We start from the raw sequence: 24,831 nt of genomic DNA, 5'->3' as shown, positions 1-24,831 counted from the left end.
TTCTATGTTTTTATCATGTACTGTCAAATTGGAACCAATTCATAGCTGAAGGCTGGTTTTCAGAGGCAATAAATTGCATGGAAGGGGACTGTCCATCTTCCTCCTGCAAAGCACTGGTACAGTTGAAGGGCATGCATGCCTTTGGGTTGGCAGCACGGCTCCTTACCACTGGGCTACCAGAGCTCCTTGTCACCAACAGCGGTCAGAGAGAATCTCAGAAATTCTAAAAAGAGAGCAGTCATGTGACTGGACCAGTCAGAGGAGGTTTCAGAGGGACTGGAACTCTGGGCTCTAAGCTTTAGGTTCTCAGCCGGGACCACTGGGCAGCCCCTTGGTGTCAATCCTGGGTTGGAGATCAACAGATATTGAAATACAGACGTCAAGGCAGCTCTGGGTTTACATCCTGATTCTGTTCAGTCTTTGCCAACTCATTTATATTCTCTGTGACATAGTCCTTCTGCTGTCAACAGGGACTGATTCATTCATGAATTCCCCAAATACTTATCAAGTACCTACTGCGGACACTGGTGGACTAGTGGTAGGAAGCTGTGTTGCAATCTCAAAGGCATGCAGTTAGAAACCACCAGCTCCTCCAGAGGACAAAGTTGGGCAGTCTCCTGCCGTGAAATTAACTGCCTCTGAAAACCTGCTGGAGGGTCGGCTAGGGGTCGGTTCTGACTTGTTGTTGTTCTTATGTGCTGTTGAGTAACTCATAGTGTTGTGACTCATAGTGACCCTATGTACAATAGCCCTGAAACCTGTTTTATCCTGTGCCAACCTTCTTGTCTCTGACAAACCTACTCTCATTACCCCAGTCACTGAATCAATACATCTCATCGAGGGTCTTCCTCTCTTGTGCTGTCCTTCCACCCTTCCAATCACGATATCCCTCTCCAAGGACTGGTCTCTCCTTGCCACATGCCCAAAGTATGCAAGATAGAGCTTCAGAATCCTTGCCTCCAAGGAGCAGCCTTGTTTTACTCTCTCCAGGACGAACCTGTTTGTTCTCTTAGCAGTCCATGATATATTCAACACTCTTCTCCAGCACCACAGATCAAAGGCATCACTTCTCTTTCTATCATCCCTAGTCATTGTCCAGCTTTCTGATGCATAACAAGTAATTGAGAAGACTATGGCTTGGATCAGGTGCACCTTAGTCTCCAGACTGACATAATTTCTCTTCAGTACTGTGGAGGGTCCCTGACAGCAGACTTTCCGAATGCAGTTTTTCTTTTGATTTCCTGGCTGCTGGCACCAAGAGTGTTGATTGTGGAGCCGAGCAAACTAAAAGCTGTTAACAATCTCAAACTCTTCACCATCTCTTATGATGTTACCAATCGACCAGCAGTAAGAATCTTTGTTTTCTTGATGTTGAGCTTCCATCATATTGAAGGCTGCAGTCCCTGACCTTCTGCAGCAAGTGCTTCAGGTCCTCCTCAGTTTCAGCAAGCAGGGTTGTATCATCTGCATAGCAAGTTGTTGATGAGTTTTTCTCCAATCCTGATGCCACATTTCTTCTCATAGAGCCCAGCCTGCCGGATGATCTGATCTGCATATAGATTGAAAAGGTATGGAGATAAGACACATCCCTGGCACACACCCTTCCTGATTTTGAACCATGCATTTTTTTCCTTGCTCTGTTCTGACAACTGCCTCCTGGTCCAAGTTAAGGTTTCGCCTAAGCAAAAAGTAACAATCAAAAGTTCTGGGACTCTCATTCATTTCAGAGTCAGCCACAGTTTGTTGTTCCACACAGTCAAATGCCTTTGTATAGTCAATGAAACACAGATAGACATTCCTCTAGCACTCTTTTTTTCAGCCAAGATCTATCTAACATTAACTGAATTATACCTACTACCCTGGCCTCTTCTAAACCCAGCCTGCACATCTGGCAGTTCTCTGTTGATGTGCTGTTCAGTAATTTTTGGATAATCTTCAGCAGAATCTTGCTTGCATATGATATGATATTGTTTGATAATTTCTGCACTCTGTTGGGTCACCTTTCTCTGGACTGGAAGCAAATATAGATCTCTTCCAATTAGTTGGCCAGGTAGTTGTCCTCCAGATTTCTTGGCACCACTTGATGAGCACATCCAGGGCAGCGTGTTGAAATAAGTCAATTGGTATGCCATCAGTTCCTGGGGCCTTGTTTTTTTGCCAATTCTAGATGGCACAGAACAATCAAACAAACTAACAAACTTTGGTCCCAAAACTGACCTAGAAACTGAAAAGTTAAAAGAAAAAATTATAAACTAAAAATGTCATGTCTTAGGGGACTAGGAAGAGAGAGGATGAGGACTAAGTATCGGAGTCAGGCCCAAGGTGAGACGCTTGTGGTTTTTCTATTACCTTCAGGTAAAATAGTTGGAGAAATATTGACAGATTGAACAGTAGGTACTATCAAGCCACATTATTTTAAACTGATAAAAAAGCAGAATTTCTAATCATCTTCCCAATTAAACAAAAATATCAATAATATTTTACTATTGTTGATGTGTACTATTGAGTCAGAACCGACCTGTAGCTGACCTTCCAGTGGGTTTTCAGAGGCAGTTAATTGCACGGGAGGAAATTGTCCATCTTTCTTCTGCTGAGCGGCTGGTGGCCTTGGACCACATGCTTTTGAGATTGCAGCGAATGAAAAAACACAAGAGAAGGAAGCTCTGGTGGCCTTGTGGCAAGAAGCTGCACTGTAATCCCAGAGGTATGCAGTTCGAATCCACCAGATGCTCTGCCGGGGAAGGAGGGACAGTCTCCTCCTGTACCAGTCAGATCCAATTTGACGGTACACACACACACACACACACACACACACACACGAAAAAAAGAAAAAAGAAAAGCACAAGAGAAAAAAATTTAAAAACCAAAAATAATTTGTTGTTGTTATGTGCCGTCGAGTCGTTTGCGACTCATAGCGACCTTATGTACAACAGCCCTGAACCGTGCTCTATCCTGTGTAAATCGCATTGCCTCTGACACACCCACCCCGATTACCCCAGTCACTGAATCAATCCACCTCATAGAGGGTCTTCCCCTCCTGCGCTGTCCCTCTACCCTAACCAAGCATGATATTATAAATATATGAAAACACGTAGACTGGTCACAGTTTTCCATCTGCCTCAAGCTTTAAGGCGCATCAGAAGGGTCCATTGAAAAAAAAAAAAGAAGGGTCCATTGGTAGGGAGCTCTCGTGGCCTAGTGGCAGGAAGCTGTACTGCATGCAATCCAAGAGGTGTGAGGTTGGAATCCACCAGATGCTCTGCTGGAGAAGGAGGGATCCTCCTGTACCAGTCAGATCCGATTTGATGGTACATGCACAAAAAATAATAAAATAAAAATAAACCCCCTCCCCCCAAAAAAAGAAGGGTCCATTGGACCCTGTCTTTCCATAAAATGTTATTTTATTGTGGACCTTTTATATTATATTTTCTAAAGGTGCCGGTTTATTGTCTTAGTGGGTTTGTTGTTGTTGGGGTTTTTTTTAAATTTATTATTTTGTGTCCATGAACTGTCAAATTGGATCCAGCTGGTACAGCAGGAGATTGCCCCTCCGTCTCCAGCAGAGCATCTAGTGGATTTGAACCGCGTGCCTCTGGGATTGCAGTGCAGCTTCTTGCCACTAGGCCACCAGAGCTCCTGTCTTAGTGTTTTGTTTTAAACTTTTTAATTTTTTATTATTTTTGTGTGAGTGTACCGTCAAATCAAATCTGACTGGTACAGGAGGAGATTGTCCCTCCTTCCCCGGCAGAGCATCTGGTGGATGTCTTAGTGTTTTTAATGCCCTCACTTGCCTCTCACTGTCTTAAGCCCTATTGACATAGTAACAAAGCTAAACCCACTGCAGTCAGGTTAATTCCAACTCCTGGTGACCCCTGGTGGTTTCCAGGGCTGTAAATCGTAAAGGGTGGAGACTGCTCATCTCTCCTCTGTGGAGCAGCTGGTGGATTTGAACCACTAACCTTTCGGTTCTTCTTCTTTCTTGTGTACCGGCACTGACCCATAACTGACCCTCCAGTGGGTTTGCAGAGGCAGGTAATTGCATGAGAGGAGTTTGCTCATTCTTCTCACATGGAACAGCTGGTGGATTTGAACCACACACCTTGAGGATTGCAGTGCAGCTTCTTGCCACTAGGCCACACACTCTGCCACCAGGACTTTACAATAAGTAAATTAAGATACAGCATGGGAGAGAGGTTATTCTTTGGAGAGGGACTTCATGCTTGACAAGGTGGAGGGGCAGTGAAAGAGAGGAAGACACTTACCCAGGTGGACTGGCACAGTGTCTGGTAACGGGCTTGAGAGTGTCAGACTGTGGGGATGGCATGGGGTAGGATCTTTCGTTTGTAGGGTTACTATGTATGAGTCGTATTCAACTCGATGGCACCTAATAACACAACACAAAGGGTGTCAGGTGATAGAAAAAAAGTCTAGGAAGGAAATGTTGACTGAGGGTGCCACCAGGAGGGGGGGTATAATTTTAGGCTGGCGTGAGAGTCAGGGCAGGCCCCCCTGGAGAAGAGATATCTGAACAGAGACATGAAGGAGATGCAGGAAGGAGCCGTGAATCTGGGGCTAGAACATGCCAGGCACAGGAGCCTCAGGCCTGCTTTGAAGATGGGTTGAGTGAATTAATACGTGGGAAGGTTTTAAAACAATGTTTGCTCTAATAGCAATTGTTCTTTTTATTTGTGCCCTGGCCTTCACTTTTCTCACCTGTAAAATGGGACAGTAGCAGCAGTGTGCTCTCTATGGGATTGGAAAGGGGAGCCTGACTGTACCACGGCGCCTGTGAACCCCACTTCTCCTGTGCCCCCTACTCCAGGCCTATGAGCGCTCTGAGAGCTTGGAGGTGGCCTTCGTCACTCAGCTGGTGAAGAAGCTGCTAATTATCATCTCAAGACCCGCGAGGCTGCTGGAGTGCTTGGTGAGGGGCCTGAGCATGAAAGGGGAATGGGGGGACCGTCTCAGAGCCTGCCTCACACCTACCCCTGGCCTGTCCCAGGAATTCAACCCCGAGGAGTTTTACCACCTGCTGGAGGCAGCTGAGGGCCACGCCAAGGAGGGCCATCTCGTCAAGACAGACATCCCCCGCTACATCATCCGACAGCTTGGCCTCACCCGTGACCCCTTCCCAGGTGCCAGAGGGTGTGTGCAGGGGGACTGGGGCCAGCCGAGCCGACCCCAGCCTCTAGCTCACTCTTGGTCCCTTCCTAGACGTGGTGCATCTGGAGGAGCAGGACAGCGGTGGCTCCAACACGCCTGAGCAGGACGACCTCTCCGAGGTAAGGCTCAGTGGATGGGTGCATTGGGGGGTTGGGGTAGGGGGTCCTTTGCTCTCCTGCAGGCCTGGGCTCCCATGCTGGCTCTGCTTCTCAGCCTGTGTGCTCTTTGGCTTTTGGTCTGCTACTCTAACCCTCAGTTTCCCCATATGTAAAATGGATTAATAATGGTTTTTCCTGCATGGGATGTGTGTGTGTGTGTGTGTGTGAGGGAGAGAGAGAGAGAGAGAGAAAGAGAGAATATGCACGTAACAAAAACGGTATCATTTTCAAGTGTACACTATATGGTGTTTACTGTATTTACAGTATTATACCCTCACTACTAAGTTCTAGAACTTCTTAATCACACCAAGGAAAACCCCCTATCTATTAAGCAGTTCCTCGCCATCCTTCCCACCTCCTGACTCTCAGGCACCCACAACGATGTTGGTACCTCTGTTGGTTTGTCTGGCCTGGATATTTCACATAAATAGAACCGTACATTATGCCACCTTTGTGTCTCACTTCTTTCACAGAATATGTTTTTGAGGTTCAGTCACATTGTGGCATGTATGTGACCTTCATGCATTTTTTTGTCTTTTTTTAATTAATTTAATGAAAATTAATAGAGACTTTGGATTTTCATTCATTCATTGTTGCATTTTCTCCCTGGCCACCCCTCCCCCCCAGTACACTCTTCTCTTTGAAAAGTGAAAGAGAAGTTCCCCCGTTGTTTTACAATCCCTCCCCCCAGGTCCACTCCACTGTGCAGCCTTAGTTCTGGACTCCTGTCATGACAAAAATACCTAATCACATATCCCTTTTAAACAGTTTTCTCCCTCATCTGTTTCAATGCAGTATACATTATTGAACCCATCTTTCTCAGTCTCCCCCAACTCTGATGTCAGTCCTGTTTTACAGCAGTGGCACCATGCAGTATTTGCCCCTTTGTGACTGAGATACTTCACTCAGCATAATGTCCTCCAGGGTCACCCATTTTGAATAATATTGCATAAGTGCCTTGTATTTCAATGCAGTGTAGTATTCCATTGTGTGACTATACAACAGCTTCTCTATCCATTCGTTTGTTGGTGGGCACTTGGGTTGTTTCCAACTCCTTGCTATGGTGAACAAAGCCATGATAAACATGGGTGTGCATATATCTACTTGGGTGGCGGTTATGGTCTCTTTCCCAGTAGTGGAATTGCTGGGTCAAATGGTATTTCTATTTGCAACTTTTTGAGAAAGCACCACACTGCCTTCCACAGTGGTTGCACCATTTTACACTCCCACCAATAGTGAATAAGGGTTCCAGTTTCTCCACAACCTCGCCAGCATTTGTTGCTTGCAACCTTCATCCATTTTTATGACAAAATATTATTTCATGTTATGCTTTATACGCGGATGCCTAACCACTCCTCTGAGCGGCCTGCCAGAACGGACGGCACATAACAACAACAACAACAACAACAACATGCTTTATACTGCATTTTGTATCCCCATTCATTTGCTGCTGAACATGTGGGTTGTTTACACGTTTTTGCTGTTGTAAACAGTGCTACTTGGAATACTTAAAGGATTATAGGTGACACAGGATAGGACAGGGTTCAGGTCTGTTGTTCATATATATGGTCCTTATGAGTCATAATTGACTTGAAGGCACCTAACAACCACAACAACTTGGTGGCACAGTGGTTAATGCACTCAGTTTCTAACTGACAAGTCAGTAGTTCAAACCCACCAGCTTCTCCACAGGAAAAAGATCTGGCGGTCTGATTTCATCCAGATTGCCGTCATGGAAGCCCCGTGGGGAGCTTCTACTCTGCCCTGTAGGGCTGCTGAGAGTTGGAATCAACACAACAGCAGTGGAAAGAGGCATTTCTCCATAAAGGACTGAGTATCTGTTTCCTGTTCTTTGGGGTAAATACGTGGGAGCGGAATTACTGGATCGTATGGTAATCACGAGTTGTGTCCAATTCATTGAGAGCCCGCATAGAGCGCGTGAGAGGCTCAGCGGCGTCTTGAGTGTTGGCATCTCAGTGCAGTTGACCGTAATCTCACCGCTTGGTCAACACCACCTCGGGGGTGTCATGTCTGCTGGACACTGTGGCCATATGCTCACATGAGTACTTTCTCTTTAAAAAATTGAGGCAAAATATAAAAATCAGAAGATTTTTGTGTTAAAATCTAGATGTGGATCCTCAACACAGAAATTAGAAATTTGATAACTACTGTGGTGGAACTAACTAGCACTGACATGGGGTCCTGTGACATGAGGTCCTTGCCCTGTGACGTGGGGTCCTTGTCCTGTGACATGGGGTCCTTGTCCTGTGACATGAGGTCCTTGCCCTGTGACATGGGGTCCTTGTCCTGTGACATGGGGTCCTTGTCCTGTATTATGAGGTCCTTGTAATTGTTGTTTGTAGGATCCTATATTATTCCATTCAGGCAAACCTGTTAATTATGTGGTTAAAATCTTCCATGTCCTTATTCAATATCCTTCCTCTAATTGATCTAATAGTTATATAGAGAGATGTATGTTAAATCTTTGCTTTGAGTGATTTTATATTGTAATTCTGTTGATTTTTTTAAAAATTTAAAAAATTTTATTATTATTTTGTGTGTGTGTACCATCAAATTGGATCTGACTGGTACAGGAGGAGATTGTCCCTCCTTCTCCAGCACTGCAAATTCTGTTGATTTTTATGTCAGATCTTTTTAGACTACTTTTTAAGGTGCATAACAATTAAATAATTTTATACACCAAATATAGATTTTTTTGTTTTTATGTTTAGTTTTTATGCTATTGTCTTTGGGTGACATAAATAATTAGGCACTTTGACTACTGGGCAAAAGATTGACCATTTAAACCCACCAGCAGGGTCCACCACTGTGGAAGGCGGTATGGCACTTTCTCAAAAAGTTGCAAATAGAGATACCATTTTAACCCAGCAATTCCACTACTGGGAATTTACCCTAGAGAAACCATAACCACCACCCCAAGCAGATGCCGCTTTGTTCACAATAGCAAGGAGTTGGAAACAACCTAAGTGCCCATCAACAAATGAATGGATAGAGAAGCTGTGTTATATTCATACAACGGAATACTACGCTGCATTGAAAAACAAGGAAATCACGCAATATTATTCAAAATGGGTGACCCTGGAGGACATTATGCTGAGTGAAATATCTCAGTCGCCAAATGACAAATACTGCATAGTGCCACTGATGTAAAACAGGACTGACATTGGGGTTAGGGGGAGACTGAGAAAGATGGGATAAATTATGTATACTTCATTGAAACAGATGAGGGAGAAAACTGTTTTAATAGGGATATGTGATTAGGTATTTTTGTCATGATGGGAGTCCAGAGCGAAGGCTGCACAGTGGAGTGGACCTGAGGGGAGGGATTGTAAAACAATAAAAGAATTTTTCTTTTATTTTTCCAAGAGGGGAGTGTACTGGGGGGAGGGCTGGGAGGGGAGAAAAGTGCAACAATGAATGAATGGAAATCGAAAGTCTTTGTAAATTTTCGTTGAAATGAATAACAAATTTAAAAAAAAAATTAAGGGGAAAAAAACACACCAGAAACAAAAAACGACCGACAGGCAGCTTGGGAGACAGGTTTGGAAATCCGCCTCCAAAAAAGGTCACAGTCTCCGTGGACCAGCTCTGCTCTGCACGCACGGGGCTTCAGAACTTTGAACACACACAGTGGCAACTAACAACAATATTACTTGTCTAATAAATCTCTTTGTCTTAAAAAATTAAAAAAATGTAAGCAAGAGGTTATTGTTGTTCGGTGCCACAGAGCTGACTGACTCATAGTGGCCACTGGCCTAGGAACAGCAGACTGGAACCTTGCTCTCTGCTACACCATCTTCACAACATCCTCCATGCTCAGGCCCAATGTTGTAGATTTATTAAAAAGCCTTACACCTGTCTTTGTCACCCATCACCCTATGATAGCCAAATAGGATTAAATATTTGCATTTTTTGCTACTTGTTTTGTACAAAGGGTAAAAATAGTACTCCACAGTATATTACAAGTTTTTCTGAAACACTGTGGAGAGAAAGAACTCATGTAACACTGTCACAGTGTTCCTGGATGTAGATGCTCCACTGTGGATTTATTTAACCAGTTCTATACCATAGACACATGAATTGTTTCCAATTTTACAGTCACCAAGGTTTTACCAATGTCATTTTTCACATTTAAAAGCATCTCTGTATCTTAGGGAGCTCTGGTGGCCTAGTGGCAAGAAGCTGCACTGCAATCCCAGAGGTGCATGGTTCAAATCCCCAGATGCTCTGCTGAAGAAGGAGGGACAATCTCCTCCTGTACCAGTCAGATCCGACTTGATGGTACACATACACACACACACAAAAAAAAATTAAAAAGAAATAAATAAATTAAAAAAGCATATCTGTATCTTGAACTTAACTGTGAGATACATGTGTGTCAAATAATAGATATTATTTTTATTATTACTATTTATAGTAACAGTTGCTAGGGAGCTCTGGTGGCCTAGTGGCAAGAAGCTGCACTGCTATCCTGGAGGTACGTGGTTCAAATCCACCAGATGCTCTGCTGGAGAAGGAGGGGCAATCTCCTCCTGTACCAGTCAGATCTGATTTGACGGTACACACACATACACAAAATAATAAAATAAAAGCAGTGGCTATAGTCTGATACATACACACACTCAAAGCGCCTTCCATAGAAATTCTACCAGTTGACACTCCCAACAGCAAGATATGAAAGTGCCTATTCCTCAGACTTCTAAAGTATGCCAACATTTGGATTTTGATGCCAATCTTTTGAGTGACAAATGGTGTCTGAGGGTAGTTTTAAATTGCCTTTCTGTCATATCAAAAGATCAAACATCTTTTCATATCTTCAAAAGTCTCCTAGCTTGCATCCTTTGGCAATTTATTCTTTTCAGTTGTTATTTCTGAGAATTCTTCAGACAGTATGTTCCTATCAACTATGCTACCAATTAACTCTGAGTCATAGCAACTCTATGAACAACAGATCAGAACTTTAATATTCAGCATATTAGGAGTTTTTCTGTTTTGTCGTGTTCCTGCCATCTTTCCTCTCAGAAAGAAACTAGGACTATGATTTCAGAGTCAGACAATCTTTGCGTTAAGTCTTGACCTTGAACTGCTTCGTCCTGCCAGTGGAAGGACCCTCTTCCTGCATCTCCTCGTTAATGTGGGAAGATGTCTGTTGAGTCCCACTCTGATGATAATTGCCATTCCCCCCCCCTTCAGGGCCGCAGCACCTCCAAAGCCAAGAAACCTCCAGGGGAGAACGACTTTGAGACCATCAAACTCATAAGCAATGGTGCCTACGGGTGAGCCACCCGGGGCTCTGGCGGGGGGCGGGTGGCGGAGGCCGGGTGTCTCGGAGGTGACAGCCGGTCCCCGCTCTCTCCCCCTGCAGCGCCGTCTACCTGGTGCGGCACCGAGACACCCGGCAGCGCTTCGCTATGAAGAAGATCAACAAGCAGAACCTGATTCTGCGCAACCAGATCCAGCAGGCCTTCGTGGAGCGCGACATCCTCACCTTCGCCGAGAACCCCTTCGTGGTCGGCATGTTCTGCTCCTTCGAGACCCGGCGCCACCTCTGCATGGTCATGGAGTATGTGGAAGGTGTGGCTACCCCCAGGGCTGCGGGGAGCCAGGGCCCTCGGTGGCCTTCCTGAGCCTCAGTCACCACCGTTCCAGCCACATTGACTCCCCATCCATATGGCTATCCACCCATTTATTCACCCACTCTGTGACCTGTCCACCAAGTCCACCTGTTCGTTTACCCAGCCATTTACTTATCTCCATTTTATTTGAAGTTAGAGAAGCCTATTCAACGATCTTTTATGTGTTCATCTGCTAATCCGTCTCCTCTTCCATCCATCTATCCATTTACCTATCTATTCATGTATTTGCTTATTCCATCACTTCACCATCCATGTCTGTTTTTCATCCATCTGTCCATCCATCCATCCATCCATCCATCCATGTGTCCTCCTATTGTTCTATCTAATTGTTTTCCTTGTATACTGCCGAGTCAGATCCAACCAGCACAGGAGATTGCCCCTCCTTTTCCAGCAGAGCATCTGGTGGATTTGAATGATTGCAGTGCCGCTTCTTCCCTAACCATTTTTAACTATTTGTAAGACTGTTGAATATACCATGGACTGGTAGGAGAACAAACAGGTTCATCGAGAGGGTGCAGGCTGCTCCTTGGAGGCAAGGTTTCTGAAGCTTCATCTGACATACGTTGGGCATGTTGCAAGTAGGGATCGGTTCTTGGAGAGGGACGTCATGCTTGGGAGGGTGGAGGGACAGCAGAAGAGAGGAAGACCCTCGATGAGATGGATCGGTTGAGTGATTGGAGTAATGAGGGAAGGTGTGTTGGTCACACAGTGAGGTTGGCACAGGATAGAGCAGGGTTTAGGGCTCTTGTACATAGTGTCGCTATGAGTTGCAAGTGACTTGATGGCACATAACAATAACAACCACCAATTTGCCTGTCTATTTATTTATCCACTCATTTATAATCCATATTTTATTCATATTAGACAGAGTTCTGGTAACATAGTCCCTAGGAAGTTGAGCTACCTACCCAAAGCCAACTCTTCCTTGGAGGTTCAAACCCACCTTTCTCTATGGGAGAAACATGGGCCATCTTCTGTGCAGTTTACAGCCTTGGAAACTCAGCAGAGGGGTAGCTCTGAGTTGGGTCCAACTGGACAGTAATAGTTGGAGGCTTTAAAAAATAATTGATTTTAAAAATATTCACTCAATTCTCCATTTATCTATATGTATGTTCATTCCTTCATTTACAATTCCTTATTCAGTTTAAGTATGCATCCAGCCATTAAGCTATAAATAATTTTCATTTGTTTTTCTATCACCTCCTCCGTCCCTGCATGTTTTCATCCAAATATTGACCTTCTCATCACAAGTTCTTTCCTTGGACGATCGCTTCCATTGGCTATGTCTTCGCCACCTCTTAGCCTTTGTCAGCCATCATTCAACCAAAGTCTTCAGACTGTCTCCCTCGTAGCACATGCTTTGCTAAGTGCTGGCAGCCCAGCAGCATCCCAGACAGGGACCCCTCTCTCTCCTAAGTGTTATAGTCTAACCTGTGCAGACATATGACAAGTGTGCAGAAGGACACAAGTCCATTTCATGTAGTGATTGGCAATGAAAGTCATCAAGCTCAACAGGAAATGATGCCGTGACCACAGGGCTTTCTCAAGTCTGGGCTATATTAGAAAGGGGGAGCCCCAAGGCTCTTAGGTGTCTGGATTTGGAGGCACATTGATGAAGGCAATAGACCTTAAGCCAAGTGAGCAAGGGGGAGAATGCAAGTCTTGGCAGGGCCCAGGATGTCACTGGAACTTAATTCTGTAACAGGAAGTCATTAAGGAATTATAAGCGGAATGGATATCATCTAATGTGTGTTTTTAAAATACCCATTAGTCAGGATCTATTTAAAGGGTTGAGCACACATTTCCCCCTGAACATGACCCAGCCTCAGTACACCATCTAGAAGACAAGTCAGCTTGGCTCTAAGGATAAGTGTGTCAGAATTACCTCAGGTTGAGGAGCCTTGGTGATGCAGGATGTCAAGTGTTGGTCTGCTTACTGTTATAGCCTAGGAAACCCAATGGTCATTGGAACTGACTCCATGGCAGTGAGTTTGGCTTCAGTTTCAGCAGCCAAATGCTGATTATTGGGTGCCATCCTTAGAGATTCTGAAACCCAGCTAAATCTGGGTCAAGCAGAGAGAGAAAGGGAAGAAAAAAGGGATGGATGGATTCGAGTAAGGAAGAAATTTGTTCAGATGATTGAAAAGTCATTCCCCTTCAGGAATGGCTGTATCAAGGTGCACAATGTGTGTCATCAGGAAGCTGTCTTTAGATACTCGTACCTCTGCTTCCGCATGGGTATGTGTCCCTTTAGACAGGCTCAAATGTAGAAGGTTTCCATATAGAAGCTTCCATCTTACCAGTTTAATAATCCCGGGGTTGGGGAGAAGAATTTCTCTATCTCAAAAGTCTGAGAGCTGATTCACTGAATCAGCTTGGGTTGCATGCTGACCCAGTCACTCTGTGTGAAAGGAAATCTGACCCTTTGTGAGATAAAAAGGAAGGCTGGATGTTGCCCAAATGAAATATCAATGTCCATTAGAGTAACTCTGGAGGGAGCTAGGAGTCTTCATTGTACAACTCTGCAGCCCCCAAGGCCCAGATGGCAGGAGGTCGAGGGCTGAGCTTCTAGATGCAGTCAGTCAGCTTGCAGACTCTGGTCCTGGCTGTGTCCAGCATCAGGCACTGTGTCACACAAACATGTTCTGAGCTTCAGTTTTGGGGTGTAGAATGGGCTGGTCACATCACCTTAGGGAGACGATGAGAGGGCACGAGAAGCCTGGGATAGGACATCTCCCACATGAGGCCCTGGCAGAGCGACACACCACTTGGAATCCCAGTTTACCTTATCTGGAAAGTGAGTGTGGACTTGGTACTACGAGCATCTGGGCCTGTGGTTCCTCTCTCCTCACAAGGGCCTGCTCCCCCCTGCAGGCGGGGACTGTGCCACGCTGCTGAAGAACATCGGGGCACTGCCCGTGGAGATGGCACGCATGTACTTTGCAGAGACCGTGCTGGCGCTCGAATACCTGCACAACTATGGCATCGTGCATCGCGACCTCAAGCCAGACAAGTGAGCCTTCTTCATTGCTCTGTGTCTGTGGGAAGGAGCCTTAGTGTTGTTCTTGTGAAGGCATTCAGCTGCCAAGCCAAGGTTGGCTGTTCAAACCCACCAGCTCCTATCTGGGAGAAAAATGTAATAGTCTGATTCTGTAAAGACGTTAAAGCCTTGGAAACGGGCATGGACAGTTCTGCTCTGTCCTGCACGGTCACAATGAATCAGAGTCCACTCGATGGTGGCGTGGGTGCCCTTGCCTCGTTCCTGAGATCCCCGTCTCTGTCTGCAGCCTTCTCATCACCTCCATGGGCCACATAAAGCTGACGGATTTCGGTCTCTCCAAGATGGGGCTCATGAGTCTCACTACCAACCTGTACGAAGGTCATATCGAGAAGGATGCCCGCGAGTTCCTGGACAAACAGGTGTGTGTGCGGGCATGGGGGTCACGGCGGGTGGAGTGACCCGGCGGGACTGTAGGTCCAAGGGCCTGGTGGGGGGCACAGCACCCCCTCGAGGCCCCGTCCTATGGCCAGGGCGCAGGCTGATGGCCTGCCCCCAGGTGTGCGGGACCCCCGAGTACATCGCCCCCGAGGTCATCCTGCGCCAGGGTTACGGCAAGCCGGTGGACTGGTGGGCCATGGGCATCATCCTCTACGAGTTCCTGGTGGGCTGTGTGCCCTTCTTTGGAGACACCCCTGAAGAGCTCTTTGGACAGGTCATCAGTGGTGCGTGCCTCTGTGGCAGGTGGTCTGGGGACATCCCCATGTCTGGTGCATGGGTGGGGTGGGTCTGCCTCGGGCCTGTGAACTTTGAAAATGACCCCTAGTCCCATCCTTGCCCTGCAGATGACATTCTGTGGCCCGAAGGGGAGGAGGCCTTGCCCAGCGATGCACAGCTCCTCATATCCAGCCTCCTCCAGACCAACCCTCTGGTCCGGCTTGGAGCAGGTAAAGCAGCTGCTATGCAGAGGGACTGAGGTCTGAGGGGACTTTGGGAGGAGCAAGGGTCTGTAACCCCAGATCCAGCCTGGGATCCAAGCGCAAAACAGGAACCAGGGGCTGGGGTCTCCCGGAAACTCACTCTGCCTCTCTGTTTGTCCCTGCCCAGGCGGAGCCTTTGAGGTGAAACAACACAGCTTCTTCCGAGACCTGGACTGGACAGGGCTCCTGCGGCAGAAGGCAGAGTTCATCCCGCACCTGGAGTCGGAGGACGACACCAGCTACTTCGATAGTGAGCAGGACCAGGAGGCAGGGTGTGCATGCAGGGCGGGGAGCCTGGGGAGAGGCCTGCGCTGTGTGACCCTGGACATCTAGGCGAGGGAAGGCTGAGACTGCACTGGGGGGCTAGGGTTGGGGCCTAGGGGCAGAGCCAGGGCTCAGGACGCAGCAGAGGCAAGGGCTGCCCTGAGGCGGCCAGAAGGAAGAGGCCCTGGGTGCTAGACTTACTGGAGGCAGGGCTGGGCCCCTCGTCAGGAGCGGCCTGGATCAGAGGCTGCTGCAGTGAGGTCTGAACTGCTTGAACCTGGACGGGGCTCTGGTGGGGTGTGGTCTGAGGCCAGGTCCGTAGCCCCACACACCCGCCCCAGCCCGCTCGGACAGGTATCATCACGTGAACTCCTACGATGAGGACGACACCACGGAGGAAGAGCCCGTGGAGATCCGCCAGTTCTCCTCCTGCTCCCCGCGCTTCAGCAAGGTGGGCCCAGGTGGGGCTTGGGGCGGCCTGGGCGGGGCCTGGGCTCTGCGGGCAGCACCTGGACAGAGGCAGTCCTTGGAGGAGGCCGGCTTGGAAGGGGACTGAGCCAGGGAGGCCGTGGGACGCCCCAAGTCAGACTGGGCAGATTCTTGGGGAGGCAGGGGCCTTAGAATAGTGAGGGCTGGCAGAGGCGGGGCGGGGGCATCCATGGCACCGAGTGGATTCTAAGGGGAACCTCAACAGTTGTGGACACTAGGCCCCCATGGGGGCGGAGCTAAGGTTGGGGGAGGGGCCTAGGGAGGGAGAGCAGGCGAGGGGCGGGGCTTATGGTGGGCGTGACCTGGGCAAGGCTGGGGACCACCTGCAAGGGTCTCCCTTTGAGAAGCACTTGGGAGGAGTCAGGCCCCAGCTTGGGCTAAGATGGATATAATTGGGTGAGGTCTAGAAGGGGGCTTCGACCTAGTGGAGACCAGATTGGATGGGACAAGGGAAGGGTAGGGGCTAAAAAGGGAAATAAAATAGCGGCTGGAGATGGGAGCTGAGGGAAAGACTCGCGGGTTGGGAGGGTCATCCCAGAATTGGGCGAGGTTATGGCGGGTCCCCGCGTGACGACTGGACCGAGGGGCTATTCTCGCTGTCCTCCACACCCCTGTCCTGCAGGTGTATAGCAGCATGGAGCAACTGTCACAGCACGAGCCCAAGACCCCAGTCTCAGCCGGGGGCAGCAAGCGGGAGCCGGGCGCCAAGGGTCCGGAGGAGAAGGTGGCCGGCAAACGGGAGGGGATAGGCGGCCTGACCCTGCGCGAGAAGACCTGGAGAGGGGGCTCCCCCGAGATGTGAGCGGAGTGGGGGGGTGCCAGAGCAGGGGTGGGGTGGGCCCAAAGGGCCGGGCCTCTTCTAATCACACCCCCGCTGCGCAGCAAGCGCTTTTCTGCGTCCGAGGCCAGCTTTCTGGAGGGGGAGGCCAGCCCCCCACTCGGCGCGCGCCGCCGCTTCTCGGCCTTGCTGGAGCCCAGCCGCTTCAGCTCTCCTCAAGAGGATGAGGATGAGGTCCGGCTTCGCAGGCCTCCCCGGCCCAGCTCCGACCCCCCGGGCTCGCTAGAGGCGCGGGCCTCCAAGGAAGGGGCTATTGGAGACAGCAGCCTCAGTTCTGGGGATCCTGACGCCCGTAAGTGCCCCTGACCACCTTCCCCAGTGCCCATCTAATGAGCAATCCGTGAGCCTACTACCATTGATGTGAAAATATCATTCAGCTTTCCTACCTTGAACTGGAATTCTCATCGTGAGGAACCCTGGTATGTGGTTTGCCAGGGTCAGTCAGAGTCAATACAGGCGTTTGAAGCCTTCTCTGTAGCAGGAGCTGTGCAGAACGCACAGGTCCCCTTCATTCATGAAACTCAAGCCATAGAGTCAAGTGGGAAGGGCTTTCCGGGCAGAAGTGAGGAGTCCTTGGCCTTGAGTTGGTCTCTAACCCACAAGCTCTCTTTTGCAGCTGACCGCGCACGCCCAGGAGACCTTGGCCCATCCTTGAAGGATGGAGACCCACTAGCCCCGAGGGCTACCAGTGACTTGGTTCTGCGCCGGGCTCGGCACCAACAGCTGTCAGGAGACCCTGCGGTAGAAAAGCGGCCTTCTCGAACCGGGGGCAAAGTCATCAAGTCAGCCTCGGCCACTGCCTTGTCCGTCATGATTCCTGCAGGTGACACAGTGTCCCACCTGGCGGGAGAGGGGATGTTCCTGTCTGAGCCTGCACTGGCCAACAAAACACTGCATACCACTCTCCACAGTGATTGGGTCCAACCAATGAGAGTCTATCCCGGGATTTGGTCTGATTTGGGAGGCCCTGACGACTGTTCATACTTTCTATCTGCAGTGGACACCCATAGCAGCTCACCCCTGGCCAGCCCCATGTCCCCACGATCTCTGTCCTCCAACCCATCCTCGCGGGACTCCTCGCCCAGCCGAGACTACTCACCAGCGGTCAGTGGCCTCCGCTCTCCCATTACCATCCAACGCTCGGGCAAGAAATACGGCTTCACACTGCGTGCCATCCGCGTCTACATGGGTGACTCAGATGTGTACAGTGTCCATCACATCGTCTGGGTGAGCACTCATGGGTGGACTGTGCCCCGGGGGTGTAGGGGAGGAGCCTTCAGAAGTGATGGCCCCCGTGGAGTTAGACAGCTTGAGTAAGAATCCCCTGAAATTATCTTATCACTTCCCGGAGCCTCGACTTCTTCATCTTGGGGGGGGGGCGGTAATAACTACTTACTATAGTGTTTGGTGAAGACAGTAGTGCCTGTAGAACTAGAGGTTTGGCTCATAAAACTTGGGTGTTTTCTGTTAGCAATCTTATTAACCTCAGCCTGTGGGTGTCCCATCTCCAGCATGTAGAAGAGGGGGGCCCAGCCCAGGAGGCAGGGCTCTGTGCTGGGGACCTCATCACCCACGTGAATGGGGAACCGGTGCATGGCATGGTGCATCCTGAGGTCGTGGAGCTCATCCTCAAGGTGAGCGCAGAGGAGGGGCCCGTGGGAGTGGGCACTCTGGGGGTGTGGATTCCGGAGTATCCTAAACAGCACGCCTCCTGCTGCCCTTAGAGCGGCAACAAAGTGGCAGTGACCACCACACCATTTGAGAATACGTCCATTCGCATCGGCCCCGCAAGGCGCAGCAGTTACAAGGCCAAGATGGCTCGGAGGAACAAGAGGCCTTCGGCCAAGGAGGGCCAGGAGAGGTAGGGGAGACAAGGGTGGTAGACAGTGCTATCCAGTTTGGGGTGTGTTGGAACCGTGGGCGAGGACTATGGTGGGACATGCGTAGGAAAGGTAGCCAGTGTCACCAAGTGAAAAGCAAAGACAGGACAGGAAAGCGAGAGGAACCAGAAAAGCCACACCAGGATTCTAGAGCTGGAGAAAAGGACTTTGGGAGTGTCTTGCGTAGGTGGGCATGCCCAGCCGGTGATGGGAGAGGCCATGCCAGATGTTCCTAATTCACTCGATGTGTTTAACTTGGACTGAAAGCGTAGAAGAGATTTCTATTTGGAATGTGAGCCAGGTAGGACTGAGCCTGTTGCAATAGTTTCTTCTCTTCTAGGAAGAACTAGAAGAGGTAGGTGCATTTCTAAAGACAGCGTTCAGTTCTTCTAAGTGGGTTTGACTTGGGAAATGAGTGGGTGGCGACTGGAGTGAGAGGAGTTAGACTGAACTAAGTAAATTTACTGCTGCCCTAACAGATGAATTGTAGAAGGAGGGGCTGGGAGAGGTTGGTTCTGTTTGGGTGGGTGGCCCCAGCCGGGCCTGGGCGTGGCCAGAAAGGGTGGGTGAGAAGAAGCTAGTTGGGTTGAACTAAGTTCTTTCCGTCCTGATTGGGCGCGCAGATGGAGAAGGAGGGACTAGAGGGAGTGGGCGGTCCCAGGGGCTGGTGGGCAGCGTGGATGGGAGGAGCCAGGAGTTTACTGATCAAGGGTACGAGCTCCCCCTCTTCTCCTTTAGCAAGAAGCGCAGCTCGCTCTTCCGGAAAATCACCAAGCAGTCGAATCTGCTGCACACTAGCCGCTCGCTGTCCTCTCTGAACCGCTCGCTGTCGTCCAGCGACAGCCTCCCGGGCTCGCCGACGCACGGGCTGCCCGCGCGCTCGCCCACGCACAGCTACCGCTCCACGCCCGACTCCGCCTACCTAGGTAGGTCGGGCGGGGCCCCTGCGCGCCAGCTGGAGGGCCTGGGGGGGGGCGCGCGGACGGGCCCCTAACCCCCTCCCCGCCCCACGACCCCCACCCAGGTGCCTCGTCTCAGAGCAGCTCGCCCGCCTCGAGCACGCCCAACTCCCCGGCGTCGTCTGCGTCGCACCACATCCGGCCCAGCACGCTGCACGGCCTCTCGCCGAAGCTACACCGCCAGTACCGCTCTGCGCGCTGCAAGTCGGCGGGCAACATCCCGCTGTCGCCGCTGGCGCACACGCCGTCCCCGACGCAGGCCTCGCCACCGCCGCTGCCCGGCCACACGGTGGGCAGCTCGCACACGACGCAGAGCTTTCCCGCCAAGCTGCACTCGTCTCCGCCCGTCGTGCGCCCGCGCCCCAAGAGCGCGGAGCCCCCGCGCTCGCCGCTCCTCAAGCGCGTGCAGTCGGCGGAGAAACTGGGAGCCTCGCTGGGCGCAGACAAGAAGGGCGCGCTGCGCAAACACAGCCTCGAGGTGGGCCACCCGGATTTCCGCAAGGACTTCCACGGGGAGTTGGCGTTGCATAGCCTCGCTGAATCCGACGGCGAGACAGCCCCAGTTGAGGGGCCAGGTGCCTCTCGGCAGGTCGCTGTCCGCCGGCTGGGTCGCCAGGAGTCGCCTTTGAGCCTCGGGTCGGACCCACTGCTGCCCGAGGGAGCCCCCAGGCTGCCCAGCAAGGAGGAATCCCCTGGTGGTACAGAGGCCTGCACCCCGCCCCGTGCGACGACCCCAGGGGGTCGGACCCTGGAGCGGGACGCCAGTAGCACGCGACATCAGAGCGTGCAGACTGAGGAAGGCACGGGTGGGACAGCCAGGGGGGTGGCCAAGGCTGCCCTTAGCCCAGTGCAGGAACATGAGACCGGCAGGCGCAGCAGCTCCGGGGAGGCAGGCACACCCCCAGTGCCCATCCTGGTGGAACCCATCCGGCCGGGGACCAAGACCGAAACACCTCAGCCTTCCGGGAAAGACTCCAAGGGACTGCAGCAGACTATTCCCGTGGCACCTGCAGTGCCTGAGGCCCCCCGAGGCCGAGAGCGCTGGGTGCTGGAGGTGGTGGAGGAGCGAACAACGCTGAGCGCACCTCGCTCCAAGCCTGCCTCCCCGAAGCTCTCCCCAGAACCCCAGGCCCCTGTCCTAGGCCCAGCGAAGAATGCGCCCAGCAGTACAGGGACCCCAGCCCCAACCCCTCCCCTCCTGGTCCCAGGAGCTAAGCCCGAAGTGGGTCTGCCCTCTCGATGTCCAGTTGAAGCTGTGCCCACTCCAGGCCTGACCAAAAAAGGGGCACCCTGCCCTGCACCTCCAGGCCCATAGCCAAGGGGGCCTCTGGCCCTGAGCTGTACAGCTACCTGTATACATATGTACACATATAAATAAAGTGCGTCAGTGCTTCGTGAACTTTCTGGGGCTCACACCACCCTCCTCCTAGTAGGGCAGAATGCCTAGTGTCCCACAAGTGCCCTTGTGTTTGTAGAGGGTGCAACTCTAGACCTGGGTGGAGACTTGGGTTGTTGTGGTTCCACCTCCAGCCTCACCTACACAACCCTCTCGTCCCTGGGCCTTCCTGAAAAAAAAAAGGCTAACAGCTCCAGCCACTAATTTTTCTTTTACTCAGCAGTCCTGTGTGGCAGATTAGGCGATTAAGTCATAGGTTAAAGCACATAATTAAGTTCACACAATTAAGATTCTGAGATTCAAACTTAAGTCCAAACTGGCTCCTGAGCCTAAGCTCTTAAAAAAGACTCTGCTCTCCTTCCTACTAACCCCGAACCCTCTGCTGCTGAGTTGATCTGAATCACAGCAACCCTCAATCGGGTTTCCAAGGCTGTAAGTCTTAACAGCTGACTGCCTCATCTTTCTCCTACATAGCAGCCGGATTTGAACTACTGACCTTTTGGTTAGTAGTCCAAAAGGTCACTCACTACGCTACTAGGCACCCTCTCCTCCCTGGAGGGTTCCCCAAAACCAAAACCCACTGCCTTCATCAACTTGATCATAGCAACCCTATAGGAAAGTGTAGAAGTCCCCCACAGAGTTTCTTTCTTTTCAGAACCAGACTATTCTAACATTCTCTTGAACAGCACCTGGTGGTTTCAAACCAGTGACCTTTCAGCGGCTGAGTGGCTAACTACTATGCCAGCAGGGCTTCTCACAAGGTTCCCAGGCCTTTACCAATGGCTGGAAGGCCTTCCACAGAGCAGGCAGCTGGGCACAAAGTGTGCCCCCACCACGATGTTCCTCTCTCTGGTTCCGATTCATGTCACCTACACAGGTCCAGGGTCCTTTGGGGGCCACACACCACTTGGAGTGGTCTTCAGTGGCATTGAAAGTTGGCCCACCTGGCCCAGGAAAAGCTGTTTGGGTGATATCCAGTACTTCCTGAGCACCTGAGCAATTGGAGGGCAGAATTCCAGCAGAATTGTGCCAGAACTGGACCTGCAGGTCACTGCCAAGGGCTTCTGCCAGCCAGCCAGAGTACAGGTCTGCAAAGGATGGAGAGAAGCATTGGCAGAGTCAGGGCCACTGCTAGAGATTAGGTTAGTCTCTTCCTCTTTCTGAGCTCAGTTTCCTCAGTTGTCAATTCTTGGCAGCATAGAAGATGCTGACATTAATATTAATAACCCTTCCTAAATAGCTTATAGGTATCACTTTATTGAAGTACTAAACCAATCCCTTATATAGCAGTAACTACCTTTTTTTTTTAGATGAGTAAACGGAGATTCCAAGTTTAATCACGCAGCCCAAAATCAAGACTTAAACCCAGTTTTATACCTCTCATGATTATGACTCCCAAAGAAGAACATGCATGCTTGGTCAGCCCTCAGAGACATACACACCCAGACACCCCTGGTAGAAAGTTTCCCAACCCTCAGTTTCAGGGCTTACCATTGCCAAAATTTCCAAACTTGGCAAAGCTCTGGAAAGTGGCCCCAGCCTGTGATGTGAGTGTTACACTGCTATTCCAAGGTCCCTGGCGGACATGGTTGCCCTTGACCACATCCTCCAGAATGGGGAATTTCTGGGCAAAGACTCCTTCCAGATTGTGGTCATACACCAGGGGGTAGGTATAGGTCAGTTGCTTTCCTGGAGGACAAGCAAGGGATGAGGAAGTGTGGGGGCCGCTCAACATCTGGCCCAGGAATTAAGGATTCACCCTGCTTCCCTGTCCCCACTCACCAATCATCAAGAACTGGGTGAGAGGAAAAGACACACAGAGCAGGGTCTGGCCATAGACTCGAGCACTATCAGGCCAGCTATATGCAGCAGAGGAGGCAGGTGGAGGGAAGCGTGGAACACTGTGGATTAACCAGAAGCCCCCTTCTTGATCCAGAAGTAGCACCCCTGTACCAAAAGACAGGGAACAGTGTAACTGCTCAAGGGAATTTGTAAGCACACCCAGACCCAAAATACCATCATCAGTTTGGACCTGGAGAAGGTGTAGTGTCAGAACCACTGTTTAGCTCAATTTCTCCAGCTGTCAAGTCTCCCAGTCCAGAGAAATGACAATGTTAATAGAAGATGAAGAAACAAACCTCTAAGGCCTGACAGAAGTACCTCCTCCCATGGCATCAAGGGGTCAACCGGGGTAAAAATTCACAGGGGAGCCATGAGCTCCTCCCCAACCTGGGCCTCACCCTTTGTATGCCCACGACTGGAAGAGTCCGGAACCCTGCTGGACTTAGGTGGCTGGTCATTGTAGAGCAGGAAAGCGAGCTGGGGAGATGGAGGGGGACTATATGAAGGTTTCCCCCAAGTAGGAATCCCCAGCCTAAAGTCCCACCCTAGATTGAACCCCGCACCCCAGCACCTGGCTGGTGTTGCTCCCATAAAGAGGCAACAGGCTGCGGCCCACGGCCCCCTCTGAACTGCTGATGGGCGTCACACCATCTTGCCAGCCTCCCGTGCTCGCGTCCAGATACTTGTACTTCAGCCCACTCCCGGCTGCGTCCTCATGCCCGCTGTGGGCTGGCAGCTTGTACACAACGAACCTGGAATTTGGGGAGCGGACAGAAGTGGAAGAGAGAAGAGAGAGGGCTAGACCTTCACCCCTCTGTGCAGGAGCGCCGGGGTCTTGGAGATGGTCAGCTCCCCGGTCCTCACCAGTCCACAGGCTGCCCCGAGTCCCCGTGGCAGGTCAGGGCCCAGGCAGGGACACCCAGCAGCACGGCCAGGAGCAGCGGGAGCAGCGGGCGCAGCGCCGACATGGGAAAATACGCCTCGTGACTGCAGGACTCAGGGTCACAAGCTGGGACAGGCCCCGACGCGTGCAGCTCTCGCTTCTCCAAATTTGCCTGGGAACTCGGGCCCGAGGCTCTGGAGCGTAGAGACGCATCCGCCCCTCAGACGCACCTGCTTAAACAGTGGCTCTGGGTCTCTAAGGGCAGGGCTTACTGTCAACGGGCTCAGTCCCGCAGGATCCAGCACCAACCCAGCGGCTTTGGGGTCCCCCCCACGGGGTCCCCCCCACCCCGCCCCGGCTCCCAGACCCTCCGGGGTTCCACGCTCAGAATGCACTCAGGCCACACCCACTTCCGGCAAAACAGATTGTGTCCGGCCTCCGACTCCGCTCCCACCCAATCACAGGCCAGCCTCCCCCTCAGTCCCGCCTCCTAAGGGACCTCCTTCTCTTTATCTTTTTCGTTCTCTTGTTTACCTGGTTTCGCCGCTTCCAGGCAAAAGAGTTGTAATTTTTCCTGTCATCACGGGACTCCAACCTTTGTTTACTTAAAGATTTTAATTAAGATTTTACTTTTTCCTAGATCCCAGCGAGCTAGCCAACAAGTCACTCGAAATTACAGCCAAGCGAAGGTTATGGGACCTTTGGAACACAGATCGAGGCGCTCTTAGTGTGTGAATCAGGAGATGATAGCTATGTAGTCGACGTGGTGGGGAAGAATGGCAAAGGCAAAGACTGTCGCTAGGTTCAGGGGCTAAGGGTGTGTACCACCTCCTCCCATCTTCCAGTCTCCAAAACCCACAAAGTCAGACCAACATTATAGCTTTATAGGGGAGGGCATTTTTACAAAACTCATAACCATTCACATGGTCAAAGAGCATCACCCGCACGTGAAGCTTCGGAAAGGGTCGCTGTAGAAGCTCCCTTCCAGATCCACAGTTTCTGGGAAGCTCCCCATCATGCCCTTGCTGTCCAGGGTCACCTGTGAGCTGGTCTGAGGATTCTATTGTCTTAGCAATTTGAGTCAGTTAATCTGGGATCTGTCCCCTGGATGATGTCTCTGTGTGGCTCGGTGTAACGTGAATCTGTGAGAGGCTTCCTTTGAGGATCTTCTAAGCCTGTCTTTGCATGGGTCCATCTTTGCAATGGTGGATCTGAGGGGCTGCAAGTCCAGATGTGGTCCATTTGTAGGAAAACCATCTCATGTAGCTAAAACATGTTCTTACTCCAACCTCAGGCTCCGGGGTAGATCCAGGTGCTGGGACAG

At 50.7% G+C, this 24,831-nt stretch overlaps 2 protein-coding genes across 2 annotated transcripts in view; one reads left to right on the top strand and one right to left on the bottom strand.

The window, feature by feature from the left end:
- The window catches only part of MAST1 (microtubule associated serine/threonine kinase 1), a 29,179-nt gene extending 8,394 nt beyond the window's left edge, over positions 1–20,785 (top strand). Inside the window, exons 8-26 of the mRNA XM_006900794.1 lie at positions 4,823–4,924; positions 5,003–5,135; positions 5,215–5,282; positions 10,536–10,618; positions 10,708–10,916; positions 13,853–13,991; positions 14,266–14,398; positions 14,536–14,701; positions 14,822–14,923; positions 15,084–15,206; positions 15,562–15,671; positions 16,332–16,507; positions 16,592–16,839; positions 17,164–17,370; positions 17,545–17,774; positions 18,059–18,181; positions 18,272–18,408; positions 19,166–19,353; positions 19,452–20,785. Coding sequence (XP_006900856.1) covers positions 4,823–4,924; positions 5,003–5,135; positions 5,215–5,282; positions 10,536–10,618; positions 10,708–10,916; positions 13,853–13,991; positions 14,266–14,398; positions 14,536–14,701; positions 14,822–14,923; positions 15,084–15,206; positions 15,562–15,671; positions 16,332–16,507; positions 16,592–16,839; positions 17,164–17,370; positions 17,545–17,774; positions 18,059–18,181; positions 18,272–18,408; positions 19,166–19,353; positions 19,452–20,701 — 3,927 coding nt within the window. The 3' untranslated portion in view covers positions 20,702–20,785. The remainder of the gene's footprint in view (positions 1–4,822; positions 4,925–5,002; positions 5,136–5,214; positions 5,283–10,535; positions 10,619–10,707; positions 10,917–13,852; positions 13,992–14,265; positions 14,399–14,535; positions 14,702–14,821; positions 14,924–15,083; positions 15,207–15,561; positions 15,672–16,331; positions 16,508–16,591; positions 16,840–17,163; positions 17,371–17,544; positions 17,775–18,058; positions 18,182–18,271; positions 18,409–19,165; positions 19,354–19,451) is intronic.
- A 726-nt stretch (positions 20,786–21,511) lies between these two features.
- On the bottom strand, positions 21,512–24,522 carry DNASE2 (deoxyribonuclease II, lysosomal). Its single transcript, XM_006900831.1, has 7 exons — positions 24,449–24,522; positions 23,489–23,701; positions 23,196–23,376; positions 23,023–23,101; positions 22,565–22,729; positions 22,274–22,471; positions 21,512–21,870 (listed from the first exon to the last, which is right to left on the bottom strand). Exons 1-7 carry the CDS (start codon positions 24,520–24,522, stop codon positions 21,512–21,514), a joined length of 1,269 nt encoding a protein of 422 aa, XP_006900893.1.
- Between the last annotated feature and the right edge of the window lie 309 nt (positions 24,523–24,831).

Source organism: Elephantulus edwardii, unplaced genomic scaffold, assembly GCF_000299155.1.
Source record: "Elephantulus edwardii isolate Elephantulus edwardi_28Jun2011 unplaced genomic scaffold, EleEdw1.0 scaffold00296, whole genome shotgun sequence".
NCBI lineage: Eukaryota > Metazoa > Chordata > Mammalia > Macroscelidea > Macroscelididae > Elephantulus > Elephantulus edwardii.
The sequence above is the reverse complement of the archived record's forward strand: the minus strand, read 5'-3'. Positions and strand labels throughout refer to the sequence as shown.

What these genes read in the sequence shown, in the direction of transcription:
- DNASE2 (XM_006900831.1), bottom strand. Translation starts at nt 24,522, where the DNA reads ATGGGGAGCTTCCCAGAAACTGTGGATCTGGAAGGGAGCTTCTACAGC. An exon ending in ATGGGAGCAACACCAGCCAG is followed by an intron (nt 23,102 to 23,195) that starts GTGCTGGGGTGC and finishes CCATCTCCCCAG; the next exon opens with CTCGCTTTCCTGCTCTACAA. An exon ending in CACCCAGTTCTTGATGATTG is followed by an intron (nt 22,472 to 22,564) that starts GTGAGTGGGGAC and finishes CTTGTCCTCCAG; the next exon opens with GAAAGCAACTGACCTATACC.